General features: G+C 55.2%; 1 protein-coding gene across 1 annotated transcript; it reads right to left on the minus strand.

The window, feature by feature from the left end:
* Positions 1-1,935: 1,935 nt before the first annotated feature.
* TFAP2E (transcription factor AP-2 epsilon) lies at positions 1,936-16,894 on the minus strand. The gene is made up of 7 exons (XM_037061410.1): positions 16,868-16,894; positions 16,081-16,563; positions 15,442-15,493; positions 6,731-6,953; positions 5,324-5,442; positions 4,728-4,869; positions 1,936-2,797 (listed from the first exon to the last, which is right to left on the minus strand). Exons 1-7 carry the CDS (start codon positions 16,892-16,894, stop codon positions 2,515-2,517), a joined length of 1,329 nt encoding a protein of 442 aa, XP_036917305.1. The 3' UTR covers positions 1,936-2,514.
* Positions 16,895-17,914: the final 1,020 nt, after the last annotated feature.

A 17,914-nucleotide genomic window follows, 5' to 3' on the forward strand; every position in this document is an offset into this window, starting at 1 on the left:
GACCCACCTCCCCTCCCTGGGCTCTGGCCTGTGAGCCTCTGCAGAGGGCCCTGGGGTTCAATGGAACTGAGGATGGTGGCAGATGAGAGGGGTCTATGTGAGCCCCACTTACACTGGGACTTTGGGTAAGTTGCTCTGAGCTATCATATCCTCTCTCAAATAGAGCCTGGCGAGGACTCCATGGTTAACGGGGAATGTTGTCCACACTGAAAAGCTCATGATAAGCTAGATTCTTTGACTTTCTGATGGATAGCATGTAGGGAAAGATTCAGATATGACTCCCGAGTTTCTGGCTTGAGCAACTGCGTCAACAGGGTGCTTTTTACTGAGAAGGCAAGTGTGGAGAAGGTCACGATCTGAGTACTTGAGTCAAGGATTCCACTTTGGACCTAAGTCTGAGGTGCCTGTTAGACAACCCAGAGGAGAAAGGCAGACGGTTGAGCTCCCAAACCTGGAGTTTAGGGAGCTGGCCCCAAGGAGGCCAAGGCTACAGGTCAAGTAGAGAAGGAGCCAACTTTGGAACCTGTGAGATCAGGAAACCAGAGGAAGTTGGAAGCCACAGAGGAGTTTCAGAAAAGAGCAAGTGATCAAATAGGCCAAATGCTGCCCTGACCGGTGTGGCTTATTTGGTTGGGTGTTGTCCAGCAAAGCGAAAGGTCGCTAGTTCAATTCCCAGTCAGGGCGCATGCTTGGGCTGCAGGTTTGGTTTGGGCTTGTACGAGAGGCAACTTATCAGTTTTTCTCTCTCCTTTTTTTCTCTCTAAAACTTAAAAAAAAAAAGGTCAAATGCTGCTAAGTCCAGAAAAAGGGCCTTTGGATTTGACATTGTGGTTATCAAAGACCTTGCTGAGTAGATTTTCATAGACTGGTGGGGATAGATGGGTTGAAGGGTGAATTGGGGGTGAGGAAGTGCCATTTAGGGCATAACAATCTTTCAAAAACTTCACTGCAAGGGAAATATATGGGGAAAGAATTTACGTTCTGTAAGGTAAGAGGTCCTGGAACATGTGCTTTGCAGAATGATTTAGTAAATTATTCAGTAAGAGAGGAAGAGGTTGATGATGCAGAAGATGCCCGAAGTCTGAAATCCTCAAGAAGGCAAGGGAGCTGGATTAGTCTTTGCCTAAAACACACACACACACAGTCACCAGCATTCACACTGACACACACAGACCCACCACCTATGACCGACACGTTCACAACTCTCAGTAATTAACATACAGACCCAGGGGTCACTTCACACCAGAGAACTAAAGCCACACTGACAAGCCAGATAGACCCACCACCTGTGCCCCATCTCACACAGGTGCCCACAGCCCCTTCCTGTGACTCCCCCTTAGAGGCCCCCTCCCACTTCGACCCCTCTTCCTGAGTCCTAGGGCCTCTTGGGAGGCAAATTCCAGTCTGGACTGAAGAAGGACAGGGGAGGGCTTCACATGCAATGAAAAGGAAGCATTCTGAGAGCTGGGGAGGTACATTGACCAGTAGGGTCAAGAGAAACAACAGAGCCCTGGCTGGTGTAGCTCAGTGGATTGAGCACGGGCCTGCGAACTACACGATTGCGGTTCGATTCCCAGTCAGGGCACATGCCTGGGTTGCAGGTCAGTTCCCAGCAGGGGACTCATGAGAGGCAACCATACATTGCTGTTTCTCTCCTTCCCTTCCTCTCTAAAGATAAATAAAATATTTTAAAAAAGAGAGAGTAGCAACAGCAAATACAAAAGCCCAGTGGCAATTTCAGGGTCCCTGACATATCTTTCCTGCCCCCTGCCTTCCCCCAGGAGCCCTTTGTGAGCCGAAACACCCTCTCCACCCTGATCCAGCTGGGCATCCTGGTGCGTGCACACAAAACAGTGAAACTGGAGTCCTGCGCATTGGGGTAAATAAGTTACACTGGATGTTTTTAAACTTTCCGATTTAATCACAGCACACACACATAAATAGGGCAGATAGGGACAGAGCTGGGAAGTGCAGCAGTTCTGCCATTTGTGCTTTGCCTTCTTTGCTCCCTGAGGGCCCCTCCTATCCATTTCTTTCTAAGATGGGAAGGGTCCAAAGAGCCCACTGGGGTTTTCCTGCCAGCACCCCTTTTAGGGGGGTAGCAATTCTGGAATGAAGGGTGCCAAGTCCTCAGGAGCACCTCGGGTCCATCAACAGTTTCCCTCCTGCCTTCAGTAAAACACGGCAAAACCTTGGACCCTAGGGGCACCCGACACTGCCCAAGCATCCTAATGGGCAGGGCTCAGCCCTGAGAACCAGGTTCTCCCATGCCAAGTCCAAGCACTTCTCAGCAATCCAGGGTCAGAAAATTGTGGACAACTGGGCGCTTATCAATGACCCGCCACAGAGAGGCTACCCTCCACTTTTTCACCCCAGGCCCCCAACTTGGGGGTTTCGGGATGAATGTTCTCTTTCTGGCCTGACTCCAACCCCACCTTTTAATCCTTTCAGGCCCACCCCAGGAGCTAAGACCTCGTTTTGAGGAGCCCCTGAGGGATGGGGCTGGGGAAGCGGCTATTTCCGACGCTTGCCATCCTTCTCTGAAGCCTTGGTGTCACCATGCCCACTGGCCGCACTGCTTAGAAACATCTTGTCCAGCCCCTTGAGTGACTCCAGCAGGTAGTTCTGGAAGGCGGTGAGGGCGGCACAGATGGCCGGCCCCCCAAAGCCGTGGGTGATGAGGCTGAAGTGTGTTAGGCAACTCTGCACTCCCGGCTCCAGGACGAGTGCTGGGCGGCTGTTGCCCAGTGGTGAGCGATCCTGAGCCATCAAGTCTGCAAATTCCTTGCAGATCTGCCTGGGGAGGGAAGGAGGGTCAGAGGTTAAAGGTCAAAGGTCAGCCCAGAGAAGGACCCACCATGGGCTGGGTGCTGAGCCTGCCAATAGTCTGTAAATGATGACCATGCTGATTTTACAGAAAGGGAAATGAAGGTTCAGAGACGTTAACTGGCTTCTCCCACTTAAGACACCAGAAAACAGCATATGCTAGTACCCAGGGTCTCTCTTCTTGTGGGCACGCTGCCCATACTCAAAGTCTAGTTCTACCACCCTACCCAGGACACTCTTCTTGAGCCCCTGTCCCCATCCTCAACCCCCACCCCAAATACCAGTCTTTGTCTTTATTAGGGAACAATCCAGAATCTCGAATAACTGAAATAATGGCTCGAACATGAACTGAGGCCCAAATGCTGGGCCAAGTGCATCATCCCACTTAACCCCCACAGCAAACCCACACCGATGTCATCATCCCCACTGTGTGATGCGGAAACTGGTTTCAGGTAGGTCAGAGGACCTGCCCAAGTGGCTAAGCTGAGATTTCAATCCAGCTCTAGTTTGTGGCCATTTTTCTCTGTTCGTGTGTCTTGTGTGTGACTCAGGCAGGAGAATTACTTAGATCTCACCTTAGAATCACCGTGGAGCACAGTCAGCACCTTAGACATGAACGGGACCCAGGAAGTGCTGGGTGAGTTAGCCGGTTAATGAGTGAGGCAAGCCTTGCCCTAGATATGTTTCTCCAGCTCCCACGTGAACAGCCTCAAAGGTCCCATGAGTCACAAAAGTCCCTTGAGTCTGTGATTCCACTTCTGCCCAGAGCACTTGAGGAAGGCTCACAGAGGGGAGGACAGAGATGGGATGTGAAGGACCGCACTAGACGGGGGTGCCGGATGAGCAAGCCCGAGGGTGGGAGAGCAGGAGAGAACAAGGAAGGCAGTTGGAGTAGGTGGGGCTTGTGTGGGCTTGGTTGTGGGACCCTCAAAGGAGTTTGAGGTTTGCGATTTTTTTTACTCTTTTCCTCTCTCTTTCTGTCTTGCTCTGTCTCTTCTTGCAATGGGATTCTTTTTTTTTTTTAACTTAGATATCCTTATTAAGCTAGATTTATTTTTTTAAGTATTTATTTATCTTTAGAAGGGAAGGGAAGGAGAGAAAGAGAAACATCAATATATGGTTGCTTCTTGTCCATCCCCTGCTGGGAACTGGCCTGCAACCCAGGCATGTGCCCTGACTGGGAATCGAACTGTGACCGTCTGGTTGGCAGGCCCGAGCTCAATCCACTGAGCTACACCAGCCAGAATGGGATTCTTTCTAAAAACTAAAATCTTAATGGAATTCCAGTTCATTCAACAGACCCTGAAGCATTGTCCCAGAACCTAGTTTGAAAACCAAGGCAGATCACTGAAGGCTCCCGGGCAGGGGAGCAGGGCCTGCCCAGGGAGCCTGAGGGAATGGGTGGGGTGCTAGAGGGAGGGAGACCAGAGCTGAGGTGGTGGCCTGTGGATGGGGGTGAGGGAGGCACTAACGGGAGTTGCAGAGGGGCTAAGTGTGAAGTAGGGACAAGGCGCGATCAACCTGGGGCCTGTGGGGGCGATGGTCCCTCGTGACGTCACTGGGACAGGAGGCTGATGGGTGAAGCTCAAGCAGAGGGAGCAGACCGCGGAACCTCAGCCCCACGATGGGACGAGGGCTCGTGGTGGCACGGGGCAGTGTTTGGGGGCGTGGCACAGACTAAGTAAGCCTGTCTGTGACACCATTTTTGCTGATTCATACAACCTGCCTATGTTCCTGTTTGTCTGTGTGTATGCTCTGTAGCATCGAGTCCAGGTGTGCTGTGTGTGGTGCCACTTGTGCCCGTGCTTGGTGTCTGTGGTTCGCCTCCGTGTGCCTGCTCATGGCACCCATGTCTGCCTGCGCGTGGTGCCGGGAAGCGCCCACACTGCACCCTCACTCACTTGGTGGCCAGCAGCATGCTCTTGCGGCTGTGCAGTTCCCCAGGGTTGGCGTGCTGTCGGCACAGGTACTCGGCAGCTGCCTTGGCTGGGAACTCCGTCTCGCAGATGTAGCCGAAGTCTCGGGCCAGATGTATGGCCTCTCCTGGGGGGAGGAGGGGCAGACAGGTGAGCTGTCACTAAACCAGGTGCACCTTGGAGCCTAGAGCCCCACTTTGAACCTCTGACCCCCTGGCCAGGGCCTAGTCTGCCTTATCTTGCTTCTATACATACCTTCCTCTGATTTCCTGCTCCAGCCTCCATCCCATCACCCTGCCTTTGGGCCACCAGGGATGGGTTCTGAGTTCAGGACGGGAGCCTGAGCTCGAGATGCCCGAGCCCAGAGTCACCAACCTCCAGGGAAGGGACTCTAACCCCCTCATCCCTTTACCTCCTTCAAACACGGGCCACTCCCCCCACTGCACATATACCACACACACATGTTCTCTGCTGTGTGTGTGTGTGTGTGCGTGCACATACACACATATCACACATAGTCATGCTAGGCGACACAGGTCTCCTCATGTCTGCACTGAGGCCCACCCTCGGGCCCCACTCACCCTCCACCAGCGAAGTCAGCAGTGTTACGTTGGCGGCCTTGCGGCGGCCAGCTGGCAAGTTGAGCCCAATCTTCTCCAGCCGTTCCCGCAGGCACCGGCCTCCATTCTTGGACTTGGCCCTTCACATGCACAGGGAGAGACAGATACACACTATGACGACGAGAGAGAAGCGTGTAGGCTGAGTGACCTTGCTGCCTCCACCAGCCCCTGCTGAGGCTAGGCTCTGGCCCTGGGGACAGTCTGGGGCCTCTTTCAGCCTGGTCTCAACCTCTTTCTAACCTCATTGGCTTTGTAGCCAAGATGGGGGCAGGGGGCCCAGCATCCAGCCCCAGGAGCCCCTTGTTGCTCCCTAATCCTCTCAACAGCAGGACCCAAGGTGGGACAGGACAGGCCTTCTTCCCCACCTCAGGCTGCCAGCCGGGCCATACACAGCTACCCAGGGATACACAGACTTCATGCAGAGAGACACCAGGCAAGCAGACATACACACAGGTATGTATAGATACACACACAGGTGACCCACACTGCAGATCCAGAATATACACACCTCGTGACAGAGACAAACATACAGAGACATGGAGACTCAGATGCCCAGGCCCATGCAGGGACACAGACCAACCGTCACACCAAGTCAGGACCCCAGGGGCATACACGCAGACGCGCACACTCACACAAGCCCCTCAGGGATGCTCAGAGAGACCAGGAGTAAGGAGATGCCCCCTGCACAAACACAGCCTCACACAGAGGTTCAGACACCTAAACATACATATGTCTAGCCCCAAATGCCCAGGCAACCACACTCACACAGGGCAGAACACACTCCAGCCAACCCATCTCACTGAAAGTAATACAACAAGCACCCATGAAAACATGTCCTCCTGGCCGCCCCTACACTATACACACACATGCACTCGTACATGCACACACCTGCACACACTGTCCTCAGACACACCAAAACTCGTAGTCCTGAGCACTGATACCCTATCCGAGCACAGAGAGAGACAGACACACAAGTAGAAGATAACTATGGACCCCAAAACACACACACCGGAGAGGCCCAGGCTCCACAGGCTTTGGGTCCTGCGGGTCCCCTTCCTAGAGGAGGGGTAAAGATGGCACTCTCTCTTCCCTAGACCCAGCCTTGCCCAGTCTGCCCAGTGTGGGAGACCCCTCTAACCCTTGGCTGTGCCCAGCTTCTTCCTCCACACCCCACCCCAAAGCCACGGACGTGTGGCTGCTGCTCAGAGCAGCACACCCCCCCAGGGAGACTGAAGCATAGATGGCCCTATGGCTTGGGGTGAGGCGGGCCCCTCCCTGATCCCTTGAGGACGTATGATGAGGACGTATGAAAGGAGCAAGAATTTTGGCCAAGGAACTGTGCAGGGCATGGCGGACTGGCCTTCCTACCTGCGAAGGACACCACCCAGCAGTGAGGCGTTGAGGCACTCGGGAGGAGACAGTCGCCGCTGGACCTCCCCCACTGTCACCTTGTACTTGGATGTTGAGCTGAGCAGTGAGAGCCGGCCCGGCACGGAGCAGAAGACCTCACTGGGGTTCGTGATGCCGCCAACCAGGCTGTCTTTGGCCAGTGAGAGGGCGGAGAGGCTGCTGGCTTTGGAGGGCATGGGGACTGTGGAGCGGAAGCAAGAGCAAGGGAGAAAGAGACAACACTGAGCCAGGAACCACAGGACACTAGCCAGCTGTGGAGTGGGCGCTTTGATGGAGCACCAGCTGTGTGCTGTGTGCTGGGCGCACACACACGCACACACATCTAAGTGCCCCTTCCTCTTTCAGAGGAAGGAAGAAAGGCACGTGGAGTTAATGTGACTTGCCCAAGTTCACTCAACTAATGGGTGGTGCAAACTGAATCCAGGGCTGCCTGGTTCTTGAACCTGTGTTCCCTTCACCAGGCCAGGCCGGATCCCCGGTAAAACTTCAGTAGCTCCAGCAGACTCTTGGAGTTTGGGCATATGTGACCCGACAGGGAGTTGGAAACCAGGAAGTGGAGTCTGAGCTAGAGGCAGGATTCCTGGGTCACTATGGAGGACCCGGCCACATTTGCACAATCGCAGGGGGTCCCCAGTTCCCCCCTGCAAAGTAGCAAGGGGACAGGGAGGTTATGGCTCCTTAGGCTTCTAGCCCTGGCCTCTTCCAGCCAGATCACACTGGGATGCTTAAGGAGACCAGGAATAAAGAGACACACCCTTTTGCCCCCTCCCCCCAAATGCTAATTATCTGCTAATATCTATAAAGGGCAGGAAAGGGAATCTGAAAAGTTGGATGCCCTTGGCTGTGAAAGAAAGTTCTTCCTGCAGTCTGACTGCTGTCTTCCTCCTTAGCTTCAGGGGGAAGGGAGAACAACTGAGGCACTTACTTCCCCTGGGCCAACCGTCTTTCAAAGAAGTGAGAGCCTTGGTGGAGAAGGCAGGTCTTTTGTGTGCAGGCCGTTGGGTGGGGGATCAAGTGTGGAGCTCTGGGGCCAGCAGTTACTGGGCACTCCCTGTGCTGCGTGCTCACACAGACAACCTCACTGAATCCTCTGAACAGCCCCCAAGCAGGCTACGTTTATTATTCCCATCTTACAGATGGGAAAACTGAAGCCCAGAGAGGTGTGTTTCTGTATTTCTAAATCCTGGCAACTGTTTCAAACACTTAAAAATCTAACACAGGGCAAACAGAACCCAGGTGAAGCGTCACCTGGGATGTGGGGACACCAGCGTGAGAGCTTTGAGCCCCAAGCAATGGCTCTCTGTCTCCGGGGCCCTTCTCTGCCTTAACGAGGAGGGCCCCTCCCTCCCAAGCTTCAGTTGGGGCACCATCCCAGTGCCAAGCTTCCTGGGGCCTCCAGCTCTTTTCCCTCTCACCCTAGATCCTTCTTACCCACTGAGCCTTCCTGTCTGATTCCAGCTCCACCTTCCCACCAACTAGGAGCCCCAGGGGGCGGAGTCTCGGCACCAGCGGCCCCCAGTGAATGTGGAGTAAATGAGAGAGCAGGGCCTTTGAAACTTGCAATGGGAAAAGGAATGATGATGGCCCACGGCGGGGATTTGGAAGTGGGGCGCTGAGGGAGCCCCATTCCTTTGTTGGCCACCTAATAGCAAAACTGCATGTTTCCTCCTTGGGTCCCCATTCAGGCACCAGGGAGGGGCCAAAAGGTCATGGGGGTGGTGAGTGAAGCTGAGAGCTGGGAGGTCAGAGAGAACTAGCAGCACAAACATACCCCCCCCCAAACTAGGGTGCGGCAAGCAAGGCACTTGGAAAATTTAAGGAGGCACCAACACTCTCAGTAATCAAGATAAGTAGTGTTCTAATGCAATGATTAAAGTAATAAACACTAATGAAAAAGTTTATGATGACAAAATATCACAACTGTGATTAGACGGGGTTCTGACGGGCTGTGTCTGGGCCCTGCCCCACTCGCCTCCCCCTCAGCCCGGCCCTCTCCCGGAGCCAAGAGCAAGGGTGTCCTGACTGGACAGCCACTGACCCGGCTGTGCAGTAGGGGCCCTGCCCGCCTCTCACCCCCATGTCCCCTAGGCCTGCACATGGGCCCCCTCTGCACCTGTGTCCCTCTGACTTGAGGGGACTTTTTACAGTGATGGAACTATTCTAGATCTCAATTCTTCTCGTGGTTACGTGACTCCATAGGTTTGCATTTGTTGAAGTTTACAGAAATGCACATCTCAAAAGGGTAAACTGTACTGTATATTAATTATACCTCAGGTTTGACTTTCAAAAGTAAAACGACAAATTGATAAAAATAAGCCCTGGCTGGTGTGGCTCAGCAGGTTGAATGTCAGCCTGAGAATGGAGAGGTTACAGGTTTGATTACCAGTCAGAGCACATGCCTGGGTTGCAAGCCAGGTCCCCAGTTCGGGGTCCTTGAGAGACAACCAATCAATGTTTTTCTCCCTTTCTTTCCCCTCCTTTCTAAAAAATAAAATCTTTTTAAAAATCAAAAACTTCAAATAAGTCTGTCCTTTCTCCCATGACCCCAGCCAGAGGGAACAGTCAGAGGAATAGAACATTTTTCTACCCTCCAGCTGCCTCTTTCATCCAACTTCTGGGAAAACCTGGGGCCCTCTGAGGCCAGACCCCGTGAAAGGGGAGACAGGCCAAGGTTGCGCCAGGCCATTCGTTCATGTGCAAACAGGGACATGGTGAGCGTGAGTGTCTCAGAAATGGCTGCATACAAAATTCTATGCCCCGTCATAGGTAGAACAGTGAGGGTGAGATCGTGCACATGCACACTTCCTCATTCAACAGATACTGAAGCCCAGCTCCACACAAGGACATAGTCTCTACCCTCTTGAATGTGGTGTGCATGTGGGTATCTGCAAGCTTTTGCTCCTATTGATATATTTAAACATAGTGGATCTTGGATTTATGAAAACATAGATGCCGCAGGGTGTAGGTGCATGGCAGATGGACATGTGTGTGTGTGTGTGTGTGTAAAATAATGAATGAGAGGCTTTCCCTACTTGTCCCTCCCTTTCTCCTCAAAGTCTCTTTCTTCAAAAATGGCAAGAGGAACGGAACCAACGGAAGGTGAGCGCAGCAGGCAGCCTGGGAAAGGGACAGGCGTAGAGGTGGGAGTTGAGCTCTCACAGACTGCAAACTAGGGGGGGGGACAGCAGTGTTTGTCCCCCACACCACAGTGACTCCCGAGGCTGAGGCCTTCTACTCATGGTGTTCTCAGTCACACACGCAGAAGCCATTCCCACTCCTACAGACTCGAGAGCTCCTAGTTATTCACCCTGTCAGACAAGACCCTCACACACGTCCACACGCTCTAGTCACAGGTGGTCGAGCACGGTCTGATCCGGAATCTGGGGAGCGTGCACCAGACCATCCCAGAAAGCTGGTTAACATGGAAGGCCCCTCCAGGGGAAACAGCAGGAAAACCCCTGTGACCCTGGGTTGGGCAGAGAGTTCTAGATACAGTATCAAAAGCATGATCCACAAAAGAAATGATGATGAGTTGGACTCATCAAATGATAAATTCTTGCAGCTCAAAAGATACTATTGAGAAAATTAAAAGACAAACTACAGACTTGAAGGAAATATCAGCAAATCATATACCTGATCAAGGATGTGCATCTAGAATACATAAAGAACTCATATAATAAGATAAATAAACCAATTAGAAACTGGTCAAAACATGTGAATAGATGTTTCACTGGAAATGATACAGGCATGCCCCGTAAGCACATGAAGAAGTGACCAACATCTTTAGTCATTCGGGAAATGCAAATTGAGACTATACTGAGATCCTACTAGGACGGCTGTAATAAAAATGAGAGACGATAATGTCAAGTGCAGATGAAGATGTGGAGACACTGGAACCCTTGCTACACGTTGCTGGTGGGAATGTAAAGTAGGACAGCCACTTTAAAAAACAGCTTGGCATTTTATTAAAAAAAATCAAACACACACTTACCATAAAATCCAGCATTTCCACTCCTAGGAATTCACCTAAGAGCAATGAAAACATATGTCCACACAGAGACATGTATGGGAACGACTATAGCAGCATCATTCGTAACAGCCAAACAGCAGAAACACCAAGTGTTCACCAACTAATGAACGAATAAACAAAATGTGTTACATCTACCCAATCGAGTAGTGACTCAGCAACTGAAAAAAAAAGGAACTGCTTTTGTATACACGTTACAACACAATGAACCTCAAAACATTATGCTAAGTAAAAGAAGCTAGATGCAAAAGTCCAAATATTTCCATATCCCATTTATATAACATATCTAAAACATGCAGATTTATAGACAGAAAGCTGATCAGTGGTTGTCTAAGGCTTGGGGTGGGAATGGGGACTAACTACAAATGGGAACGAAGGAATTTTGGGTGGTGGTGGAAATATCTAAAACTGAATGTGGTTATGATTATACAGCTATAAATTTACTAAAAATCATCAAATTATGTAGTCTTTACAGTGGGTGAATTTTAGGTATGAAAATTTTACTTCAATGAATCGGTTTAAAAAAATGCCAAGTTCCAGGGGGTGTTCCAGGGATTCTTGTTCAGTAGATGTGGGGTGGTGCCCCGGGAATCTGCATTTTTTAACAAGTGCCCCCAACAGATTCTGACGCAGTGGTTCCTTAGACCACACTTAGAGAACCCCGGTCCAAAGCCTGAGGCGGAGGCACAGGGGGAGGAAGGCAGACAGGAGGGGCAGTGGCCTGCCTCCCAGCCCACCTGCGTTTCCTTATCTCTTCCAGTACCACCTGCTGGTTAAGTTCCCTTCTCACCAACTGCCAGAGGGCTTGGCGCCTACCCTGCTCTGCTCTGCTCCACACTGCCCTCTGCTTCCCCTGAGACTTTCTGCAAGGGCACTGACCGGTTTGTCCGTCTCTTCACGGGGCAGACAGTGTCCCGTCTGGGAGGCAAGTGAGGCAGGGATGTGCACCTGCAGGGTCAGATGCCGTCTTTATGTAAAATTGCCGGTATTTTGTTTATCATGGATTTTTTTGCATTCTTCTTATTTTAAAATATTGCATGAAAATATATTACGTATCCGAATCTTGCCTCAGAGGTATGTACCTCATCCTAGGCCTGGCCCTGTCTGGAGATTCACTTGGAAGCCCAGACCCTCCCCATCTCCCATTTCCTTCCCCAGAGCCAAGGGGAGCAGAGGAGAGGCTGACCATTTACGTCAGCCTTTGTCTTCCCCAGAGACCTCCTGAGATTGGACAATGGAGCTCAGCAGAGGGGGATTCTCCATCCCCAGCTAGACAACCCATTCTCCTCTGAGGGAAGGAGGTGTATCTCAGCTCTCATCACCAAACCACTCCCCTGCAGCTGTGACTGTATAAACTGAAACCCACGGAAATTGTTAATCTTTTGAACCTGTCTGGCTTTTCCACAGACAGGGCATTTGCACATGCTGTGCCCGGGCCTTTTCTACACTCGCTCTCCCAGTGCACTCAGACCTCAACATCCATCCATCATTCATTCAGCAAACACCATTGATTGCCTGGGGAGCTCCATCCTAACGTCTCCTCCAGGAAGCCTCCCATCCTCAGACACTCACCGCTCTCCCCTTCTGAGCTCCCACCGCGACCTGTCCGGGCCCTCTCACTGCCTTTCTCAGCTGGAAAATGTTCCTGCCCAGGTCTGTCTTCCTCGCCAGTCCCATCTGCTTCCTGTGCCCCTAGGACAGGTTGCAACACTGGAGGGGACAGATGTGGGCAGAAAATGGAGGGCTCCCGGTTTCCCCTAGGGTTGGCCTGGGCCCTATCTGCCATCCTCTAACCCACACCGTGGCTTAGAGGCTGCCAACCTGGAGTGTGTGGTGTGGTGGGAAGGCGGGGTGCTTTGCCTCCCCTCCCCGCCTCCCCTCCCCGCCTCCCCTCCCCGCCTCCCCTCCCCGCCTCCCCTCCCCGCCTCCCCTCCCCGCCTCCCCTCCCCGCCTCCCCTCCCCTCCAGGACAAGTGTCTGGAGTAGCGAAGATTTTATAACCAACGTCTGGGCCAGGAGAATTTCCAGGCTCTTCTTCCCGGAGGCGCCCCACAGTAGGAAGACCAACGCGCTTCTAGGATAGGGCTGCTTCCCTTTCACACCCAGAACTCCAACAGCCTTCTACACAGTCGCCCCTCTGCCAGGGCCGGGAGGGGCCGGAGGAGTTGCATGCTTCCGGCGGAGAAAGACTGGCCAAGAACTCAGGGCCTAGGTCGGAAGGAGGCCCTCCACAGCTGCCGGCAATGCGGAAGGACTTCAGGACTCCACAGGGGATCCCGATGCGTTTGAAAAGGCCCCGAGGGATAAGATGGGCGCTACTTCACAGCCCCCAAGGAGTTGGTGGCTGACTGGAGTCCCGCAGTGACAGCGGAGAACCCTTGCAAAAACTGCTGCTTGCCAGCAGGGCTGCAACCGGGCCACCTGTTTAGTCAACGCGACTCCGCTCCTTCGCCCAACACGCACACCCCGACGTCGGGAGCTCGGGGAACCAGCAGGACCTCTGCATCTGCAAAGCCTGAATGCACCGGCACTGCCTCTCTCTCCTTCACCAAGGCCCGCTGGGCCAGTATTAGGCCAAGCTCTCTGCTGGGGAACCAGGAGCTTCCTTTCTGCAGGGATCCCCGTTCTCAGACGTCCAGGGTGGGCTGCCCAGGGCGCAGTCGCCAGCGCCCCACCTTGCTGCTGCCTCATTCAGCTACGGACCCACTGACACTATGGTCCAGCAGGTGTGCACGCCTAGCCCTGCAACATCCTGCGCTGCACCTGCAACCACATCTGCCCCCACACAACACCACCCCGCCCCAAAGACAGCACAGCAGCACTCCGGGCAGTCCTCACCACGCTTGCTGTGGTCTTGGGACCACCTTGGCCCAGGGATTTAGGTAATCCCTTGAGAGAAATCAACTCCAGGGCAATTCCAGTCCTTCCTCACAGCTGGTCCTTGCCCTGGCTTGGGGGCCGGGTTTACATACTCAGAGCACCAGTTGGTCTTTATACTCTTCTTCAGGGCAGAGGTCCCCAAGCTCCTTCCCATAATACGGGGGGCTGGCCTCCTCCCAGAGTCAGTGAGCCTAGGCCCTCAGCCCCTCCCGCAGAGTCAGGACCTGGGGACCGGGACCATGATCGTATCTCCTGGTGGCCTGAGATCTTCCTTCCGATGGGTTCAAAAAAGTCCACTAAGCCAGCACAGTTTCTACCCCAAAGAGCTGGGTCCCAAGTTCACACCTCCATCCCAATTTCAGGCAGCCGGTTACCCAGGGTCCTCCCAAACCCCAGCTCCAGGTGACACAGCCCCAGATACCTGGAGCCCTCCTACCCCAAGTTCTAGGAGGCCTGTCCCATCAGCTTCCCATACACACTTCAGGAGGTCCAGCCAACTTTCAGTCCCTGGTAGCACAGCCCCCCTCCTGGAATCCCAGCTCCCACCCCCACCTCCACCCCCAGCTTCTGCTAGGAATGGAGGTGGAGGGCAAACTGAGCTGGGACTTGAATTCACTCTTGAAGAACGACTCAAATCGAATTGCACGAGAGCAGTCAGTGCCTCTCTCAGGCACCTCAGACTTGTCTGCAACTTCAGATTCCTGCCCCGCATCTGCCCCAGATCTAAGGAGACAGTCCAAGACCTGGACCCCTCAGAATCTGTCTCTGTCACTTTCTCACCTTTTCCTGGCACAGCCAGAACTCGGTCCTCAAGCCAGAAAATCCATTCGAGGGCAGGTCTCAAACCTCTGGCTTTTTACTAGTGCAGAGACACAAACACCCCCGGAAATACACAGGAAGTGACCCTCACATGCTTAGAGATCCTCGATACCAAAAATCAAGTTTTGGGGCACAACAGAAACCCTGAACCACACAGAGAGGCCCCCACCCCACCCAAACACAGAGAAATGTACACCAGTACAATAGAAACCCATTACACACAGAGACAAACACACACCCCAAGAAATACCAGAAAGACACCTAGGAAGGGAGTATACAGACACGTACTGGACCTGAACTCACATAGATGCCCAGGAGCAGACAGGCCCTCACCTCCTGCACACACGATATTCACTCCCGAGCTTCCTAAATGCCGAAAGAGGCTCCCGCTTGGAGAGAAAATTTCTCAGGAGAATGCAAGATCCCCACCCCCACCCTCAGTCACCCGCCACAGCCCTGCTGGGGAGGTAGGAGCAGAAAGCACTTGCCAGGCTAGCAACTGGTAGGCGCTGAAATGTGGAAATCATTTAACAAAAGTCCTGGGAATAGCACCCCCATTCTCACCTCTTAGGAAACAGGGAAGTGGTTTAACCCGTTCTGCAGATTAACTCCAGATCCACAAGAACGCCCTCCCTTCGGGTGGCGAGAGGCCAGACCCTTATGCAGTTTGGCCCTGGGAGCCAGCTGAGCGCTGATGCACCGGGCTCACCCCAGGCCGCAGGCTGTGGGGCCAACTTACCAACCTGTACCGCTGCCCAAGGTCTGGCCAGGTCCCCCATCCTCCACTGTCCCTTTACTGGGCCAGGAAAAGTGAGTGCTCCGTGGCCACAGGGCCCGGTGACGCGCAGGAGGCACTCTCCCTGGGGGAAGAAATTGGGCCCGTGCGCCCAGGGCCGGCACCAGCTCTCCCGGTTCTGTGTTGGCAGATGCACTCCAGTCCTCACCTTTCTTGATCACAGACTGCTCCAGGAGGCTCATTCCCGACTCATCCATGGCCTGCAAATAGGAGATGCGGTGGTAAGGGCGCTTATGGACCTAGTGTCTTGTCGCTTCCCAGGCCCCTGCTGTCCCTGGCTCCTGTCCTGTCTGCTCCTCCCAGCGCGCAACTCGGTTAGTCGCCTGGGGCGGCCACGGGTGGGACCAGTATTCTCCAAGGCTCGGCACCATCTGTGCGGCCGATCTGGGCCACACGTACCTCACCGTGCCGGAATTTTGAACCTTAGGCAACTCCTCTGCCTCTCTTCGCTCCAGGCACAGGCTTCCGGAGCAGACAGGGACGGGGCATAGGTGCCCTAGGCGGCCCAGGCAGGAGAGAGAGAGAGAGAAGTGGCTCAGACACTTCTCCATTTACTTCGCCGAGGGTTGCCGCCTTCCACGCACTGCTCACGGACTCAGTGTCAGGCCGCCTTAATGGCCAGGCAGCGTCTAACCCAGGCCATGCACGGGACGCACCATCGGAATCATGAGGAAGAAGTGGTAGGCTGGGAGAAAAGTTGGGGTCCTGTCTTTGTCATTCTGCCTCCAGCCAGAGTCCTAAATCATTGCGGTGGGTCCTGGCCCATCCCGGACCCTTCGGGCCTCACCTGCAGGTCCTCCAGGCCAGGCGGCGCCGCCAGCCCGGGGAGGCCCAGGGGCGCGTCCGCCAGGCTGTGCGCGCCGTCGGCCAGGCTGTGCAGGAGCCGTGGCACCGCGGCGGCGTAGTCCCGGCGAGGGTCTAGGCCCAGGGCGCGGGCTGGCGGCGCCAGCAAGCCGGGCGGCTCTTCGTGGGCGCGGGCGGCGGCGCGGGGCGCGGCCCAGGCAGCCTGTGGAGGCTGCGGCTGTGCCAGGGGCGCCAGGCCGGCGTACGGGTCGCTGGCCAGGTGAGGAAAGGCGGTGGTGGCGTCGGGCGCCTGGCCGTAGGGCAGTGGCGGCTGCGGGTAGGGCGGAGGGAAGTAGGGCGGCTGGAAATCGCTGGCGGCGGCGGCGGCCGGCGTGTGGCAGAGCTGCTGCGCCGGCCCGTAGGCCGCCGGGGGCAGAGACGACAGGCGGGCCCCCGCAGCCGCCGCGCCCAGCCCGTCGGGGCGCTCCTGGGGGGGAGAAGGGCGCGTTAGGCGACCCACCGGCAGCTGAAACGGAGTCCAGCCCTAGAGGACCCTCCTCCGGGGCAGCTTGCAAGGACCCAGCTGCCGTCCTACCCGCTTCCCGGGGCCAGAGGTTTATCTCCGAGCGACGGGCGGGCGCGGGAGCCTCGGGCTGGGGACCGCGGTCTCCGCGCTCACCGCTCGAGGCTGGGGCCCTCTCCCGCCGGCATTTCGTTGCAGGAGGAGATTTGGAAGGTCCAGCGCTCAGGCTTACTGCTGTCCCCGCGCCCTCGGACCCGGGGCTACTCACCATGGGGGAGTAGGTGTGCACCAGCATGGGGCGGGTAGCGTGGGGCGCGAGGCGTGGCGGCGGCGGAGCCCTGGCCCGACGGCTAGCGCTGCGGGCGGGCGTGCGGGGCCCTGCCCAGCCCGCGGGGGGTCCCTTGACGGCGGGGGGGTGTAACCCAGCGCGGAGCCCAGCGGGCGTCGGGTCCTCAAGTGTGGGCGCTCCCGGGAGAGTCCATGGGGGCGGGCCGCGGGCCGGACGGGCTCTGATCGCACTTGGAAAAGTCGGTCAGCGGGTGCCCAGCACCCGCCCTGCTTCCTCTGAGCGCTGCCTGCTCCATGCACTCCAGTTATAGTGGCGGGGGCGCGCCAGGCCTCCGGGGGCGCGCGTTAAAGAGACACGCGGTGGCCGCTCTCACCCGTCTCACCGGGGACTGCTCCAGCAGAGGCGCGGCTTGGGCGCGACCCCACGGGGTGGGTAACGGGGCGTGAAGTCAACCCCCGCGGGTCTCCCAGCTGCTGTGAGACAGAGAAGGTTTCGAGGCTGGGACGTAGGGGCCCTGGATTTTCATCTCGGCTTTACTGCTGTTTGATTTTTGCACCGCTGTTCCTCGACCTCAGCTTCCTCGTCTGCAGAATGGGTATCAGTCTTTAACCATCTCGCCGGACTGTGGATGAAGTGGGCGATTGTGCATGTGGAAGAAGGTTTGAGACTCAAGCCCACCGGCTCCTGTGCAGACCCGTGTGTGTGTGTGTGTGTGTGTGTGTGTGTGTGTGTGTAGGGGCCCTTCACAGTCTCTCTGAATGTTTCCAGATCAAAGCGCCTCCAGGCGCCCACGTCCCTCCCTCCCTCCGGCTTCCCTGGAGTTGGTGTAACTCCCAGGGCCAACCCAGGATCTGTGGAGGCACAATCTCACCGGGCAGAGAGAGCAGCCTGGGACCGAGGCTGGGCCTGAGTTCCACCTGAGGAGGGCTTGAGGTGTTTCTGAAGCTGGGAGGGCCTCGGCTGACGACACGTGGGCCTGTTAGTGACCCTGTGTGTCACCCACGTTGTGTGGACCCCCGGCAAGCT

Source organism: Sturnira hondurensis, unplaced genomic scaffold (assembly GCF_014824575.4).
Source record: "Sturnira hondurensis isolate 20B ecotype Veracruz unplaced genomic scaffold, ASM1482457v3 Scaffold0013381, whole genome shotgun sequence".
Taxonomy (NCBI): Eukaryota; Metazoa; Chordata; class Mammalia; order Chiroptera; family Phyllostomidae; genus Sturnira; species Sturnira hondurensis.

Excerpts from the sequence above, each read along its gene's own strand:
- TFAP2E (XM_037061410.1), bottom strand. The coding sequence starts at position 16,894 with ATGCTGGTGCACACCTACTCCCCCATG. Across the intron at positions 6,954-15,441 it reads GCAGTCTGTGATCAAGAAAG|TCCCCATGCCCTCCAAAGCC; the intron begins GTGAGGACTGGA and ends TCCGCTCCACAG. Across the intron at positions 4,870-5,323 it reads GCTGACTTCGCTGGTGGAGG|GAGAGGCCATACATCTGGCC; the intron begins GTGAGTGGGGCC and ends TCCTCCCCCCAG.